The sequence below is a fragment of the Acipenser ruthenus genome, chromosome 20 (genome assembly GCF_902713425.1).
Source record: "Acipenser ruthenus chromosome 20, fAciRut3.2 maternal haplotype, whole genome shotgun sequence".
Taxonomy (NCBI): Eukaryota; Metazoa; Chordata; class Actinopteri; order Acipenseriformes; family Acipenseridae; genus Acipenser; species Acipenser ruthenus.
Window position 1 is genome coordinate 6,191,252 of NC_081208.1, and position 16,879 is coordinate 6,208,130.

General features: G+C 38.2%; 1 protein-coding gene across 1 annotated transcript; it reads right to left on the minus strand.

Annotated features, from left to right (window-relative positions):
- Positions 1-1,453: 1,453 nt before the first annotated feature.
- LOC117425094 (leucine-rich repeat-containing protein 38-like) lies at positions 1,454-15,611 on the minus strand. Its single transcript, XM_034041763.3, has 2 exons — positions 14,718-15,611; positions 1,454-2,916 (listed from the first exon to the last, which is right to left on the minus strand). Exons 1-2 carry the CDS (start codon positions 15,352-15,354, stop codon positions 2,669-2,671), a joined length of 885 nt encoding a protein of 294 aa, XP_033897654.2. The 5' UTR covers positions 15,355-15,611; the 3' UTR covers positions 1,454-2,668.
- Positions 15,612-16,879: the final 1,268 nt, after the last annotated feature.

Genomic DNA, 16,879 nt, shown 5'->3' on the forward strand with positions numbered 1-16,879 from the left:
TAATATTTTGTTGCACAACCTTCAGAGGCAATCACTGCAATCAAACGTTTTCTGTAGCTCTCAATGAGACTTCTGCACCTGTTAACAGGTAGTTTGGCCCACTCTTCCTGAGCAAACTGCTCCAACTGTCTCAGGTTTGATGGGTGCCTTCTCCAGACTGCAAGTTTCAGCTCTTTCCATAGATGTTCGATAGGATTCAGATCAGGACTCATAGAAGGCCACTTCAGAATAGTCCAATGTTTTGTTCTTATCCATTCTTGGGTGCTTTTAGCTGTGTGTTTTGGGTCATTATCCTGTTGGAGGACCCATGACCTGCGACTGAGACAGAGCTTTCTGACACTGGGCAGTACGTTTCGCTCCAGAATGCCTTGATAGTCTTGAGATTTCATTGTGCCCTGCACAGATTCCAGGCACCCTGTGCCAGGCGCAGCAAAGCAGCCCCAAAACATAACCGAGCCTCCTCCATGTTTCACTGTAGGTATGGTGTTCTTTTCTTTGAAAGCTTCATTTTTTCGTCTGTGAACATAGAGCTGATGTGACTTGCCAAAAAGCTCCAGTTTTGACTCATCTGTCCAAAGGACATTCTCCCAGAAGGATTGTGGCTTGTCAATATGCATTTTAGCAAATTCCAGTCTGGCTTTTTTATGTTTTTCTTTCAAAAGTGGAGTCCTCCTGGGTCTTCTTCCATGGAGCCCACTTTCGCTCAAAAAGCGACGGATGGTGCGATCAGAAACTGACGTACCTTCACCTTGGAGTTCAGCTTGTATCTCTTTGGCAGTTATCCTTGGTTCTTTTTCTACCATTCGCACTATCCTTCTGTTCAATCTGGGGTCGATTTTCCTCTTGTGGCCGTGCCCAGGGAGGTTGGCTACAGTTCCATGGACCTTAAACTTCTTAATAATATTTGCAACTGTTGTCACAGGAACATCAAGCTGCTTGGAGATGGTCTTGTAGCCTTTACCTTTACCATGCGTGTCTATTATTTTCTTTCTGATCTCCTCAGACAACTCTCTCCTTTGCTTTCTCTGGTCCATGTTCAGTGTGGTGCACACAATGATAACAAACAGCACAGTGACTACTTTTCTCCATTTAAATAGGCTGAATCACTGATTACAAGATTGGAGACACGTGTGATACTAATTAAAGAAACTAATTAGTTTGAAATATCACTATAATCCAATTATTTATTATCTTTTCTAAGGGGTACCAACAAATGTGTCCAGGCCATTTTAGAATATCTTTGTAGAATAAGCAATAATTCATCTCTTTTCACAGCTTCTTTGCTTTATTCTATGACATATCAAAGGCATGCAAGTATACATGATAAAATAGCTTTTAATTTAATCACTTTTCAGGAGGAATGAAGCATTATTTCAATGAGCTGTAAGGGTACCAACAAATTTGAGCACATCTATATATATATATATATATATATATATATATATATATATATATATATATATATATCGTCATAGCTACTGCGATTTAAGTACAAATAGTTCCATTTGGTATAATTTGGATAATTGGTTATAGTACAGCAATAATAACATTATGGTAATATAATAATATTTAGAACAACAAGGATGAGGATAATGTTTGGAGATGTGCTGAAAGTAGGGATTGTGTGACTTACTTCACGTCCCATTTAAGGTGGTACAGTTTACCATTAAAAAGACTTCATGTGAAAGCAGGATTACAAATAAAAAAAACAACATTTAGTAACCATTAGAATTGCTTTACAAGAGCAATAGCCAAGCTGACCTATTAGCATGACCAACAGTCTAACTGACCCCTTTGCTTGTTTATTTGATTTGCAGTTTTTTTTTTTATTAATACAATATAACAGATTAAAAGTTGCTGCTGCTTCCTGGTAGTTTAATCACTTCCTGTGCTGTAGGACAGGTTCACTGAATTTGAGACTATGAAACTCATTTGAACCCAGATCCCCAGCTCACTGCCCCACCTAGACCCCCTCTCAATCACAATATGTTTTCTAATAAGTTTTTTTTTCTTCTGAATACTAAATAATTATTTTCTAAATACAGAATGTAAGTGTAATGTTAATTTGCAATTAATTAAAAGTTATGCCATTAAAATGATATACACATTCTCAAAAAGATCTACTGTATAGCAATATATTTTGTTAATACTTAAGGGTTACCAATCAAGGTGTATTAATGTGTAATTAAGTATTTATTGGCATTTAATGATAAATGCTTTCCTAAACATTTGAACACATTCTAAACTGTGTTACAAGACCCTGAAATTAAGCATTAATAGTGCCACATAGTTCTTTAATTATTCTTAATTACACTGTGTACTATGTGCAACTAAGCAATGAAGATCATTGAAAACCCTGTCCTTCAGACTTTTCTAAACATAAAAAAATTATTGGACAAAATTGGTCATTTAGATAATTATCTATTTCTTTGGCTTATGATGAAAGGTAAGAAGTATGTAGCGATTATGGTGCAGGGTAAGGGTAGAAATATCAGCATATCCAATCCAGGTCCATGTTCCAACCATGTCCTTAATTCTTCATCTATTTAACCTGAAGTGTATATCCTGACGTGCATTTAGTTCCACCTATTAAACCTGCTATGGAGCAGCACTGCCAGACCGGAGTTGCCCACCCATTGGTCTCAGGGTTTCCAGTGAAGACACAGTCCTAGTCCTCGCCTTCTTCCTCGTCAGTCTTGTTGGCCTTGCTCCAGCGCTGGAAGCAGTGGACAGTGGACGCCAGGAAGAAGCTGGTCATGATGGCAGCCACCGAGACGGAGATGCCTGAGAAGATGATGATGAGATAGTCGGTGAGGGTGAGGGTCAGCTGGCAACCCCGGAAACTGTCCTCCGAGAGCTGGCTCATGTTCACCCTCCGCCCATCCAGGGGCACCGAGCACTGCATCCCGTCCACTCCTGCAGGGGAACCAGAAACAACACTGTCACAACCAGCCTTCCAACTTCACCTCATCCCTGCTGGAACCCAAACCTGAATAGCTTTGAGTAATGGCATCATTTAACATGCTGAGAATCGTAAAGTAAAATAGAGATGGGAGATATGAGAAGGGGGCGGTTACAGTTAGCAATGGGTAATGACCTACTGGTCATGCAAGTAGGTTAAAGGTCCCTATTGGCTGATGGGATGAGTTTTCTTGACAATTAACCTTATGAATAGTTAATATTACCTATCCGCTTCCCTTTCTCTAACCATTACAGTACTAAATCAGTACCGGACAGTCTGTATCAGGACCACCGCACCTTTCAGTTTTTGCTCCAAATCCATTGTTTTGCCATTTCTTATAATGCTGGGGTTTCTTCAGGGTAGCATTATAATGAGATCTCATTGATAACTTTTCTGTAATGGTCAGCCTAAATGATCTACTGCTTGTGTTGTTCTTTTTTTTACCTTGTAATATTTTGTGTTGGCATCATAATATTTGAAATGATTTGCAGCAGAGAGCAGATGGTTCATGGTGTAAATACAGCACAAATCCACAGCTGAGACCATTAAAGGGTAGGCTGAGGGCTCCTTTATGGTAACAGATCCATTGCTGAATAATGTGTTGTGGTTTTATAATGAGATAAAATTTACAGATCGCTCCTAGCAAATATTTCACTGCTGCACATTAAGTGGTCACACAAAATACACAGAGACATTTTAAACATCAGTGTTCTGGGAGTCTGATAAAACTCTCTGAATCAACTCCTCAGTATCGAACCGCTGCTTTTCCAGTGACTCAATGGGATGACATCATTTTGTTTTGTTCTGGATTTGATTAACCTAAATTAATTATATTTATTTCTGGTTTGCTGGTTTATTGGAGGCTTTTTTCTTTAAAAATGTTTTTGCAAATGATGACTAAAGAGCTTTGAGAATCTAGTCCAACGTGTTCCTCGTGTGACCTCTTTAAGTAGAACACAAAGAGGCGGTGGAATATCTTCAAGGAGCGAGCAGAACAAACAAATACAACAAATACATGTTTACCAGAATGTCTCCTTTATGAAGGGAAATGTGAGACCTAAGTGATGGTAATACTGAACAGGTAAGATTTACTGGGATTATTTTGCTAGCTCTCATGCACAACAGGTGAAGTGCAGCTGTTTACACATATTGGCCAAGTCAGGGCTGAGGGAACTACAGGATTGGCAAAGCAATGATGAAATGTCTAGTCCCGGCTGTGTTCTGTGAGCACTGGACTGGACTACAGGACTCCCTAAGGAAGAGAGTCACCATTATATGACAGAGTGATGCCATGTCCAACACTGAGTCACTGCTGTGTTAAATCAGAGATATTTAATACTGACATACATTTTTTTGTGTGTCCTGATTGCATCGATTTATCCTCCTTATCAATTAAGCAGAATAAGAACAATGAGATACAATGTGTCGGAATAGGGATGTAATATAAAGATCTGGCCTGTCTATTGGAATCAACTCTATAGTCCGCAGGGTGATCTGATCATATGGCAAACACCTGCACCCTTACACACACACACACACACACACACACACTGATCACAATGTATTTCAGGGATTTGCATTGATTTAATGCAGATTAACTTTCCTAAACTTCACAAGGTATTGGACATCAAAATTCTTAATAAATTCTGAACTAAATACCGAATTAAAGATTTCTGAAAGGGTTTTCTTTTTTCTCTAAATCTGCATTTACAGTACCTGGCTTTGAGCTAAATACTGGGACTAACATCCTTCCCCCATTCCATTCAAATCATGTAACAACCTTTCAGCTCTGTCACCTTACTCTTTCTTTACTGTATACAGTACTGTGCAAAAGTTTTAGGCAGGTGTGAAAAAATGCTGTAAAGTAAGAATGCTTTCAAAAATAGACATGTTAATAGTTTATATTTATCAATTAACAAAATGCAAAGTGAGTGAACAGAAGAAAAATCTATATCAAATCAATATTTGGTGTGACCACCCTTTGCCTTCAAAACAGCATCAATTCTTCTAGGTACACTTGCACACAGTTTTTGAAGGAACTCGGCAGGTAGGTTGGCCCAAACATCTTGGAGAACTAACCACAGTTCTTCTGTGGATTTAGGCACCCTCAGTTGCTTCACTCTCTTCATGTAATCCCAGACAGACTCGATGATGTTGAGATCAGGGCTCTGTGGGGGCCATACCATCACTTCCAGGACTCCTTGTTCTTCTTTACGCTGAAGATAGTTCTTAATGACTTTCGCTGTATGTTTGGGGTTGTTGTCATGCTGCAGAATAAATTTGGGGCCAATCAGATGCCTCCCTGATGGTATTGCATGATGGATAAGTATCTGCCTGTACTTCTCAGCATAGAGGAGACCATTAATTCTGACCAAATCCCCAACTCCATTTGCAGAAATGCAGCTCCAAACTTGCAAGGAACCTCCACCATGCTTCACTGTTGCCTGAAGACACTCATTCGTGTACCGCTCTCCAGCCCTTCGGCGAACAAACTGCCTTCTGCTACAGCCAAATATTTCAAATTTTGACTCATCAGTCCAGAGCACCTGCTGCCATTTTTCTGCACCCCAGTTCCTGTGTTTTCGTGCATAGTTGAGTCGCTTGGCCTTGTTTCCACGTCGGAGGTATGGCTATTTGGCCGCAAGTCTTCCATGAAGGCCACTTCTGACCAGACTTCTCCGGACAGTAGATGGGTGTACCAGGGTCCCACTGTTTTCTGCCAATTCGGAGTGATGGCACTGCTGGACATCTTCCGATTGCGAAGGGAAGTAAGCATGATGTGTCTTTCATCTGCTGCAGTAAGTTTCCTTGGCCGACCACTGCGTCTACGGTCCTCAACGTTGCCCGTTTCTTTGTGCTTCTTCAAAAGAGCTTGGACAGCACATCTGGAAACCCCTGTCTGCCTTGAAATTTCTGCCTGGGAGAGACCTTGCTGATGCAGTATAACTACCTTGTGTCTTGTTGCTGTGCTCAGTCTTGCCATGGTGTATGACTTTTGACAGTAAACTGTCTTCAGCAACCTCAACATGTTAGCTGAGTTTGGCTGTTCCTCACCCAGTTTTATTCCTCCTACACAGCTGCTTCTGTTTCAGTTAATGATTGTGTTTCAACTACATATTGAATTGATGATCATTAGCACCTGTTTGGTATAATTGTTTAATCATACACCTGACTATATGCCTACAAAATCCCTGACTTTGTGCAAGTGTACCTAGAAGAATTGATGCTGTTTTGAAGGCAAAGGGTGGTCACACCAAATATGGATTTGATTTAGATTTTTCTTCTGTTCACTCACTTTGCATTTAGTTAATTGATAAATATAATCTATTAACATGTCTATTTTTGAAAGCATTCTTACTTTACAGCATTTTTTCACACCTGCCTAAAACTTTTGCACAGTACTGTATATATATATATATATATATATATATATATATATATATATATATATATATATATACACTCTGGAGTGCACAGAACTCAAGAGTGTAAGGTTTGGGTGGGATGGTGATGTGGGATAGGATCAAGTGTAAGGTTTGGGGTAGGGTGGTGATTTGGGACAGGATTAGGTTTATATGTAGATGCTCTTGAATGCTTGCATGTTCCTGGAGCGTTCACCTCCAGATGAAGTGACAATGTGAGACAGAGATGTTAGAATGTTGGTCTCATTGTATAACTACTTTTCGCTTGGTTGAGGACTGCGTCTTCATCCATGTCTGCTAATTGAAGGTACCAGCTTCCCTCCCAAGGTTGTGTCTCTTTGAATTCTTCAGAAATGACAGTGGGCTCAATGAGGTGTAAAATGATGTATTTTATTTTCTTCTTTTACCAGTAGCCACCGGCTCTTTTCATGGAACCTTGACTCTGAAGCGGATTGAAATATATGGTTTGTCACTAAAAGAAAGAGCTTTGATTCTCAGAACACATTTAATCAAAATTCAGTACCTCTGAACTGCTGCTCAGGGACTATACTAAACCCATTTCCCATGTTTTCCCATGTTTTCCCCCCATTTATCATCGTTTACCATGATTTGAATATGCTTTACAATACCTCTCTGGGCTCAACAATGCTTTAAAATGTTTTACCATGCTTTATTACACTTTGCTATTTACAATAAAATTAATTTTGAATTCTTCCAATTAGGTACTGATGCCCTTTTAAAATAAGCAATAAATAACGCTTTAAAGCATTTTCCTGACATCAAGATGTTGAGTATATATACCACTTACTTGACAGACATATAGGGAAGACATGCAGGCCTGGAACACTAATCACACTCCAGAAGGGACATGATAATGTTGATAATTTAAACAACTGTTTTGAACTATTTTATCTATTTTTATGACAAAATAGAGAGTTATAATTAATGAAGAATCTAATAGCTAAAAGCAGTACAGTGGTAATACTAATAGAAATGTTGACTTCACAAGCAAATTACATTCAATCAATCTAGCCGGAAAAGCTAGGTGGCCATAATAAATATTAGTATTGAAGGCACTTTCAGACATGGCTGTGTTTTTAGTTTTGAATTAGTTTCATGTAAGCTGAGTTTGAAAAAAACATATAACTAATTTCTGTAGTAAATGAATATTTATTTGTGTGCAAAGCTCAATAAATGGCCAATCTCGAGGTGTTCTAATACATTTGCACACTACTATATATATACTTATAATAGTTTACCACAGCAAACGCATATACAGACATGCTCAAATTTGTTGGTACCCCTCCACAAAAAACGAAGAATGCACAATTTTCTCTGAAATAACTTGAAACTGACAAAAGTAATTGGCATCCACCATTGTTTATTCCATATTTAATAGAAATCAGACTTTGCTTTTGATTTTTTATTCAACATAATATTGTAAATAAGAAAACAAATGAAAATGGCATGGACAAAAATGATGGGACCGCTAACCTAATATTTTGTTGCACAACCTTTAGAGGCAATCACTGCAATCAAACGTTTTCTGTAGCTCTCAATGAGACTTCTGCACCTGTTAACAGGTAGTTTGGCCCACTCTTCCTGAGCAAACTGCTCCAGCTGTCTCAGGTTTGATGGGTGCCTTCTCCAGACTGCAAGTTTCAGCTCTTTCCATAGATGTTCGATAGGATTCAGATCAGGACTCATAGAAGGCCACTTCAGAATAGTCCAATGTTTTGTTCTTATCCATTCTTGGGTGCTTTTAGCTGTGTGTTTTGGGTCATTAGCCTGTTGGAGGACCCATGACCTGCGACTGAGACAGAGCTTTCTGACACTGGGCAGTACGTTTCGCTCCAGAATGCCTTGATAGTCTTGAGATTTCATTGTGCCCTGCACAGATTCAAGGCACCCTGTGCCAGGCGCAGCAAAGCAGCCCCAAAACATAACCGAGCCTCCTCCATGTTTCACTGTAGGTATAGTGTTCTTTTCTTTGGAAGCTTCATTTTTTCATCTGTGAACAAAGAGCTGATGTGACTTGCCAAAAAGCTCCAGTTTTGACTCATCTGTCCAATGGACATTCTCCCAGAAGGATTGTGGCTTGTCAATATGCATTTTAGCAAATTCCAGTCTGGCTTTTTTATGTTCTTCTGTCAAAAGTGGAGTCCTCCTGGGTCTTCTTCCATGGAGCCCACTTTCGCTCAAAAAGCGACAGATGGTGCGATCAGAAACTGACGTACCTTCACCTTGGAGTTCAGCTTGTATCTCTTTGGCAGTTATCCTTGGTTCTTTTTCTACCATTCGCACTATCCTTCTGTTCAATCTGTGGTCGATTTTCCTCTTGCGGCCGCGCCCAGGGAGGTTGGCTACAGTTCCATGGACCTTAAACTTCTTAATAATATTTGCAACTGTTGTCACAGGAACATCAAGCTGCTTGGAGATGGTCTTGTAGCCTTTACCTTTACCATGCGTGTCTATTATTTTCTTTCTGATCTCCTCAGACAACTCTCTCCTTTGCTTTCTCTGGTCCATGTTCAGTGTGGTGCACACAATGATACCAAACAGCACAGTGACTACTTTTCTCCATTTAAATAGGCTGAATGACTGATTACAAGATTGGAGACATGTGTGATACTAATTAAAGAAACTAATTAGTTTGAAATATCACTATAATCCAATTATTTATTATCTTTTCTAAGGGGTACCAACAAATGTGTCCAGGCCATTTTAGAATATCTTTGTAGAATAAGCAATAATTCATCTCTTTTCACAGCTTCTTTGCTTTATTCTATGACATACCAAAGGCATGCAAGTATACATGATAAAATAGCTTTTAATTTCATCACTTTTCAGGAGGAATGAAGCATTATTTCAATAAGCTGTAAGGGTACCAACAAATTTGAGCACGTCTGTATATATATATATATATATATATATATATATATATATATATATATATATATATATATATATATATATATATATATATAAACACATGTTTTGTGTTTCCGATGCCTAGTTTAATCTCGTAAATTAGAAGCGAGATATTCAAACTGTTTCAAAACTGCTAACTTAAACAATGCATTTAGTCTGACTAAATGACTAAACTCCACAATGACTGCAAAATACATACAGTATATATATATATATATATATATATATATATATATATATATATATATATATATATATATATATATACAGTATATTATAAATGAATCAATTAACTAATCTTTGATGTGATTTTATAAAGTCCTAAATGACAGGAATATGTGGGCGTTCACCAAGGGGTGTAGATAATATTAAAGTTATCTGAATTATTCCTAAAATACACAGGAATGACCAAAACAAAAGATGCAAAACTAATGATATTTTATTTTACTTATGAAACTTTTATAAGATACATTTTAAAATATCTCCTGGTCTGCAAATTCATAGGACAGCGAAGACCTAGCCCTGTGGATTGAAGACCAGCATTCAACAGCTAGATGAGATGCAACATGAAGCCTTTAAGCTTACTCAACACTGTATTTTTTATGGTAAATTAAACTGCTTTTCACTTCCACACCAGAGGCAGTGTTACCTAATGGTCTTGTTGCATAAATGTTTTCAAATTACCTTCAGATTGCATTATACACTGAATCGTTCAGAAATAGGAAGCAGTGGTTGTGGCTTCTCATAAATGCAGAATCAAGTCACAAAGCCATTATGCTGCTCCATTGTGAAGAGCATTCTAGACTTTTTCAATGTAGCCGTTGAACGACTGGGCATTTAATTATACATGCATTGAGTCAAACTGTTTTTTTGTGTTTGATTCAATGCATTAACCTGTAAGATTTGAAAAAACATGTTGTTTAAATTGTTATTGTGGTTCCAGACCTTTTAGGTTCATAATAGTTTGATACTTGATATAGTGTATTGCCTTGCACTGATGGCAACATAATACATTTGGAACACATATTTTCTAGTGGTTCAGATAGAACACTGTTTGATACTGACATCATGGTATTGCAGTGTATTCATTCATATGCCACAAACCACTATACAGTAGCTGCTATTGTCATGGCTTTCCATTGATGACAGTTCAATTTCCAGATATGATGGTAGATATAAATAAATAAATAAATAAATGTGTCCTCACACCAGCACTTGTGACGCAGGTATTAGACTTCATCATGAACTGTAAGATTGTCATTTATCATTTATTATTTCACATTAGTTATAGGCTTCTACAGGTAGCTCAATGAATAAAGGCATTCTATGCACTGTTCTCTATAGGCAAGAGAACATCCTTGAATTATCCTTGTAAATTTTCTCTTGCTTTGCCATACATTCAGAATTTGTGCTATACCTTGCTCCACTGTGCCAGGCCTATACTAAGCTTTCTTTATCGTTTCTCGCAGTACGATTTAGTACTCTTTAGTGCTGGAGAATGACACTTTGAAGCAATGCTGTTGACATGGCACCTTCGTTGTAGTTACAACGGTGACACATTACAGAATGTGTCTGTTCATGATGGATTAGGGTTAGGGTTACAGGGCAGGTTGGCATACGATTTCCTGTGAGTCTGGAGCCTACAGGACTCATCAGGAAAGCTGGAACAAGCTTGTGATGCATCTATAGCTATTTCTGTTTAATACACCTTTTTAAGAGACCTCAGCTCGAACCACAAAGCTTACTGCATCCCAATCCTTCAGCTCCAAACAATAGGCCACACTGCCTCCCAGCACCTCAGTTCTAACCACTAGGTCACACAGCCACCTTGTCCCTTAGTTCTAACCACTAGGCCACACATCCACCTAGTCCCTCAGTTCTAACGACTAGACCACACTGCCTACCAGCCCCTCAGTTCTACACTAGACCACACTGCCTCCTAGTCCCTCCTTCCAATCCTGTTCAGACTGGACAATTAGAGATATTACAAGATAATACAAGATAATACAAAAGTATAACAAAGCTACCCCTATTCCTAACTAAAGAAAGTGTGGAACAGGCTGTATGCTTGTTTAATATTTCTTCATGGGTTGAAATACAGTGATTATTTAATATTAGCCAAATGAATCCACTAATGCTAGATAACTGTTGCTTACTAAGTCCTCTTAATCTACGCTTCAGACACTAAAATTGCCACAGAAGTCAATTATCAGTTTTATTGCTAAGTACAGTACACAGTATATTATTTGTGTTGTATAAAAAGCCTGCTAGAGCATTCTAGACCTTCAGGTGTATAGCAGTTTCCATTAGGAAGCTGCGGTGGTCTGGAATGGCCCGCGTTGGTCTGTAACTTTGATCTCATTCTGTATTCCACTAAATTATGGATTGCATTCGTTCATCCTTAACCCGAGAGTTCTGTACACGAGTGTGTCATGTATATGCAAGTTATCCTGCTGAATCATTTAGACTGGTAATTTACAACAGGCAGTCTGATACACTGGCCATAAATGCCAGCACACTCCTGCAAATATAAACCAGTGCTGGAATCAATTTTATTCTTTAACACTTTTCTATTACATTAATAATAATAATAATAATAATAATAATAATAATAATAATAATAATAATAATAATAATAATAATTACCTACAGGTAGTGATCACTGTGGAGGTTATTAATGCTATCATAAACTGAACAAATGTTTATGTGTATGTGGACGTTTAAACTGCTTTGAACTTAATGTTGCCTTGAAAAGCGAGTTTTTAGATTCTAGTGTTGCTTTAGCTTTTAGAGGGATGCTCTACTGAGAACTACATGAGAACAAATGTTATTCATTTTTTCATAATAACTTGCAACTTTTAACTAAGCTAATAATAAAAAGGCCAGCTAAACTAATCAGCAAACATCTTCAGGATTATTGAACTGAAATTGGGTTTAATTTTTTTTTAACCTATGACATCACTGTAGTAATATTTGATTATTATTGTGACTTTTGTTTATAAATGGGTTACTATACATTAACTAACTATTAAAACAAAATGAACAACTTTTGTTAATGTGTTAGCAAGCTACTTGCTAACAGCTGATAAACTAAAAAGGGTCCATTAAACTACAGAATGACCAGTAATAATAATTATAATAATGATTCTAATTCAATATAATGTCAAAACAGTGTATTATCCATTTCCCTTTTTTTTTCAAAGTTTCAAAGTTTCAAAGTTTCTCACATACACCATAACCAGGATGGAATGTTATACTGTGCCTATAATAATGATTGGTGCTTGTACCAGAAAAATGAGGCTTGGGGAGTGAGAGACATGACCCGAGGCTGATTCTTTCAGTCTACAAGTGAACCTTGTTTCGCTGGTACAATATACTATACACTGATATGCTGTGTGTAGGGGGTTTATTACAGTTGTCATCTCTTGCAGTTTCTGTGAGAAGATCTCAAAGTGATGATGAGCTGTTCAAAATGTGCAAAATGATGTATTTTAAAATGAGACGCACTACATAAGCTGTACTTATTATAAATCACAAACAGATATTGTACTTGTGGATTACTAATATAGCAAATTTAATTTTTATTTTATTTTATTTTTTATTTTGTGGTTTGCTTTTTTTAAAGGTTTTAAATATTTGTCTTTTTTTCTGAGTTCACATTTGACCCTTTACTGTGGGGTTAAATATTTTTCTGTGGGTTCTTTGAACCCCAAACCGCACATGAATGACAGCCACTGCAGGTGGATTAGTTGTCAGTGTGCTAACATTGTACAGAACAACGGCATTGTCATTGAAGAACATTAGGAAATGAAGTTCCCCTTAGGCAACTGTCCACATCATTAAAACACTAATCTAATTGTGAAGTGTACACGTTAGACAAGGTCATTTTACACAGCCTCCTTGTTAATTATCCCTTTGTTTCCTCTTGTCCTTTCCACGTATCCACTTATCAATCTCAGCCTTTCAGCCTTTCATACCATCTCTCTCACTGTGCCCTCTATCCTCTTGTTTCTATCACTATAACTGCTAGAGTATGAGAAGGTTGAAACTTCAGCCTTTTTCCCTTTTTTTAGATTTTCAGTGATAAGAATGCTTATTGAAATGCAAACTAAACCAGGGGAGATAGTAGAAAGGGAAGCGAATGAAGAGGTAGACTATTTGATTTCTAAATTACCATTCGCCCTTTGGGATAATTACTTTAAATTTAAATCGGTCTAATTTTTTCTGCAGGCAACTTCAAAAGTGCACAATAATATAAATAATGTTAGAAGCACCATCCTGGTGTAATTCTGTAATTCAACCCATTTCATTGACTTAATACCAATGAGATGCCTTCTATTAGAGATTCAATCTGAACCCGGGACAGCTAGTGGTCACAGATTGTTCTGTTTTTGACACTTTTCCCATTTAAAGCATTTTGTAAAAATGTGGCCAGATGTCAGAGACCCCTATTGACCTCAGCAAGGAAGCCAGCTAACACAATGTTATTAGTATAAGAACTGTATCCAATTAGTGCATGCATGGTCAAATGTACAGGCAGAGAGGCACACCCATTACAGTATCCCCAGAATCTAATCCTCCCAATATACTATGCAAAATAATGTTAATACCAAGTTTAATCACAATGGGATAAGTGGTTTTCTACAGTATCTTGGATATATAATATAATATATAACACTCAATTCGATAAAGCTGGAAAAAATTTGAGAATTTGGTGTATTTCTCTTTTGCATCTCGTTTGCTCACATGACCAGCTCACATTGATTTATCTTTAGGTGCTCAAGTTTTACAAATAGGTCTAGTAAATATGTCTCTATTTGTTTTGCCAGTATTGGTTTTGGGACAAACATTTGAAACGTATGGTATATACAATTGAAAAGAGAAAGATACAAGCTTTGTCAGAGAAGTGAAGCAGAGTTGACAGCCTCATTTCCAGCGAGGTGTCTTATTTGCAGCTCTCTCCCCAGAGTTATGACGGGCTTGTACATAAATGCAACCATCTGCTTTAATGCTCTATTTTGAGGTGTGGAATATTTTTCTAATGTTAACAGCTATGCAAACACTGGCTGGATATGTTCAAATGAAACCCTGTGCTGTTATTAAAGCTACAGAGGTACCATAAAAACAAATACCAAGCTGAGCAATGATAAATTATTTTCTATTGAGTATTTTATACTTTCTAATCTAAGGGATGCTGCTAGGGTGTCTGCTTTGAGTTAGATAAAGTTTGAAATTCCCAAATCTGCTGTTGGTTTCTGGAACAGTAGAATTTAAGATTTTGTGATTAGTTATCATAACACTAGAAACCTACAATACAGTTTTGACCATTTGACTACAATACCTATAATACAGCTCCCTTGGGCAGCTGGCTCATGAGCAAAAGAACACTGCTGTAAACTTACCTCTTGGAAGCCTGTCTAAGTTCTCCATCAGCCATGCATACAGGTTGGCAAAGTTGCAGTTGCACACCCAAGGATTGTCCTCCAACCTCAAGACCTTCAATGAGGACAACTGGCTCAGGGATGCAACCTTCATGCTGGACAGGGCATTACTCTCCAGCTCCAGCTCGCGTAGGGATGTCAGACCAAGAAAAGCATCTTCACTGATCGATGACAGGTAAGGGTTACTGTCTAAACGGAGCTTGATCAGGCTCCCAGACTCCAAGAAAGTGCCTGCTGGGATCTCTGTCAAGTTGTTCCATCCCAGATCGAGGAACACCAGCTTGGAGGACGTACTAAACGTGCCAGGCTCTATTGCAGAAAGGGAATTGTTCCGCAGGTCCAGACAAACTAGATCGCTGTAGAGGACGAGAAAATCTGCCGGGATTTGGTCGATAAAGTTACCGGACAGCAAGAGCCTCCGAACGTTCAGGGGGATGAAATCCGGCAAGCTTCCAAGCCCCTGACCGCTGCAGTCAACAGTGTGAGGGTCCGGGCAGAGGCAAGGAGTCGAGCAAAACTGCCCGTGATTCAGCAAGGCAGAACAGAGTAGGAGGCTGGCTTGGACTAGAGGCTGCAGCCAACGGCAGCATGACAACATTGTCGAGAGGGTGGATAGGGGAGAGGGATTGGGGATGGGGATGGAGGAGTGGGGTTCTGGGAAGGGGGGAAAGGGAGGGAAATTAGGAAGGGAGGAAAGGAGGGGAGTAAAAATCAAAGGTGAGGCAACAGAGGCATCTTTCCTAGATGCTCAGCACCTGAAAGCAGTTCGAGCAACTATTGTGAGAGACCGAGTTTTGTTTCCAAGAGATCATGTAGCTGGAGTCTAGATCAGATAGCAGCCAGCCAGCTGTAAGGGGAGGAGAGAGATGCGGAGAGAGAGTTGCGGAGAGAGAGAGAGGGAGGGGAGATTAGAGGACAGAGGTAAATAGAAACCAGCAAACCAGAGATTAGGAAATGCTGGGAGAGCAAGGGGGGTGGGGGTAAAGGGAAAGGGGAGGTCGGTTTGCTAGGGTAATTTCAAGTCTCTGCTGTTGGATTAATTAAGCAGCACACCTGGGTCTTTGATACAGAGAATCCCCAGGAAGGCTCTGCTGTTGAAAGGGTAGCTCAGATATAATCTCCCGGCTTGCCATTAAACTGTGCCGGCACTCTGCGGGAGATTCCCATAGCTGAAGGGGATCAGAAATACTGGGGAACACACCAGGGGCCTTTTAATGTGGGGCTTGGAGTTCAAAGAACCAACAGTACAATACTGAACCCCACAGAAAACGGTCAAATGGTAACCCACAAAAGAATCAGACCTTTTTAAGTATTTATATATATGCAGATTTTAAATGTCTATAATGCCTTATTAATACATTTGACATGATTTATTTCACATCTATGAAGTACTAATATTAGAAATCACATACAAGAAATAAACCAATTACAGTTAAGGTCAAAATTCCAGTGCACAATTCTAATAAAAAAAAACAAAAAAAAACTTTTTATGTTGAATAGTAATTTCGCAGTGTTGTGATTTATAATATACTAGGACACATGAAGGGTGTCATATTAAAGCAGACATCACTTTAAACAGTTTATGCCTCAAACTGATACACATTAGGAGACACCTTATACAATATATGTACTTATTAAATATCTGTAAATTACTAATTTTTTTCTTTTTGGTTTAAAAAAAATACTGTGAATATTTAAGAAGGTTGTTTCCATATAAACCTACAGTCTGTTGACAATATCAGATATAACACAGTTTGGAGTACCATTTATAACCTCTTGCTGTGTTTGCATTTACCAGGCTATGCTTGAACACAGCTCTGTACACTTTTCAATGCTTGCTGGTGCTTCACTAAACATTACTACACACAGCTGAGCTTCTATCATGGTACAGTATACTGCAATACATTAAAGGAACAATGGATTTGGAACAATATATTGCTCAATGATCTTACTATGGTAGCACACTGGTATTGGTTAATACTCTGTAGTGCATTTCTATTGTTCATAAAAATCCTAGTATTGTAGAAGGATTTAAACATGCATTGTGAAAATCATACTAATGAATCTATTCAAAATGTATAAGTGGCGTATCTAAATATTGTGACTGTCTGTATAATTAAACT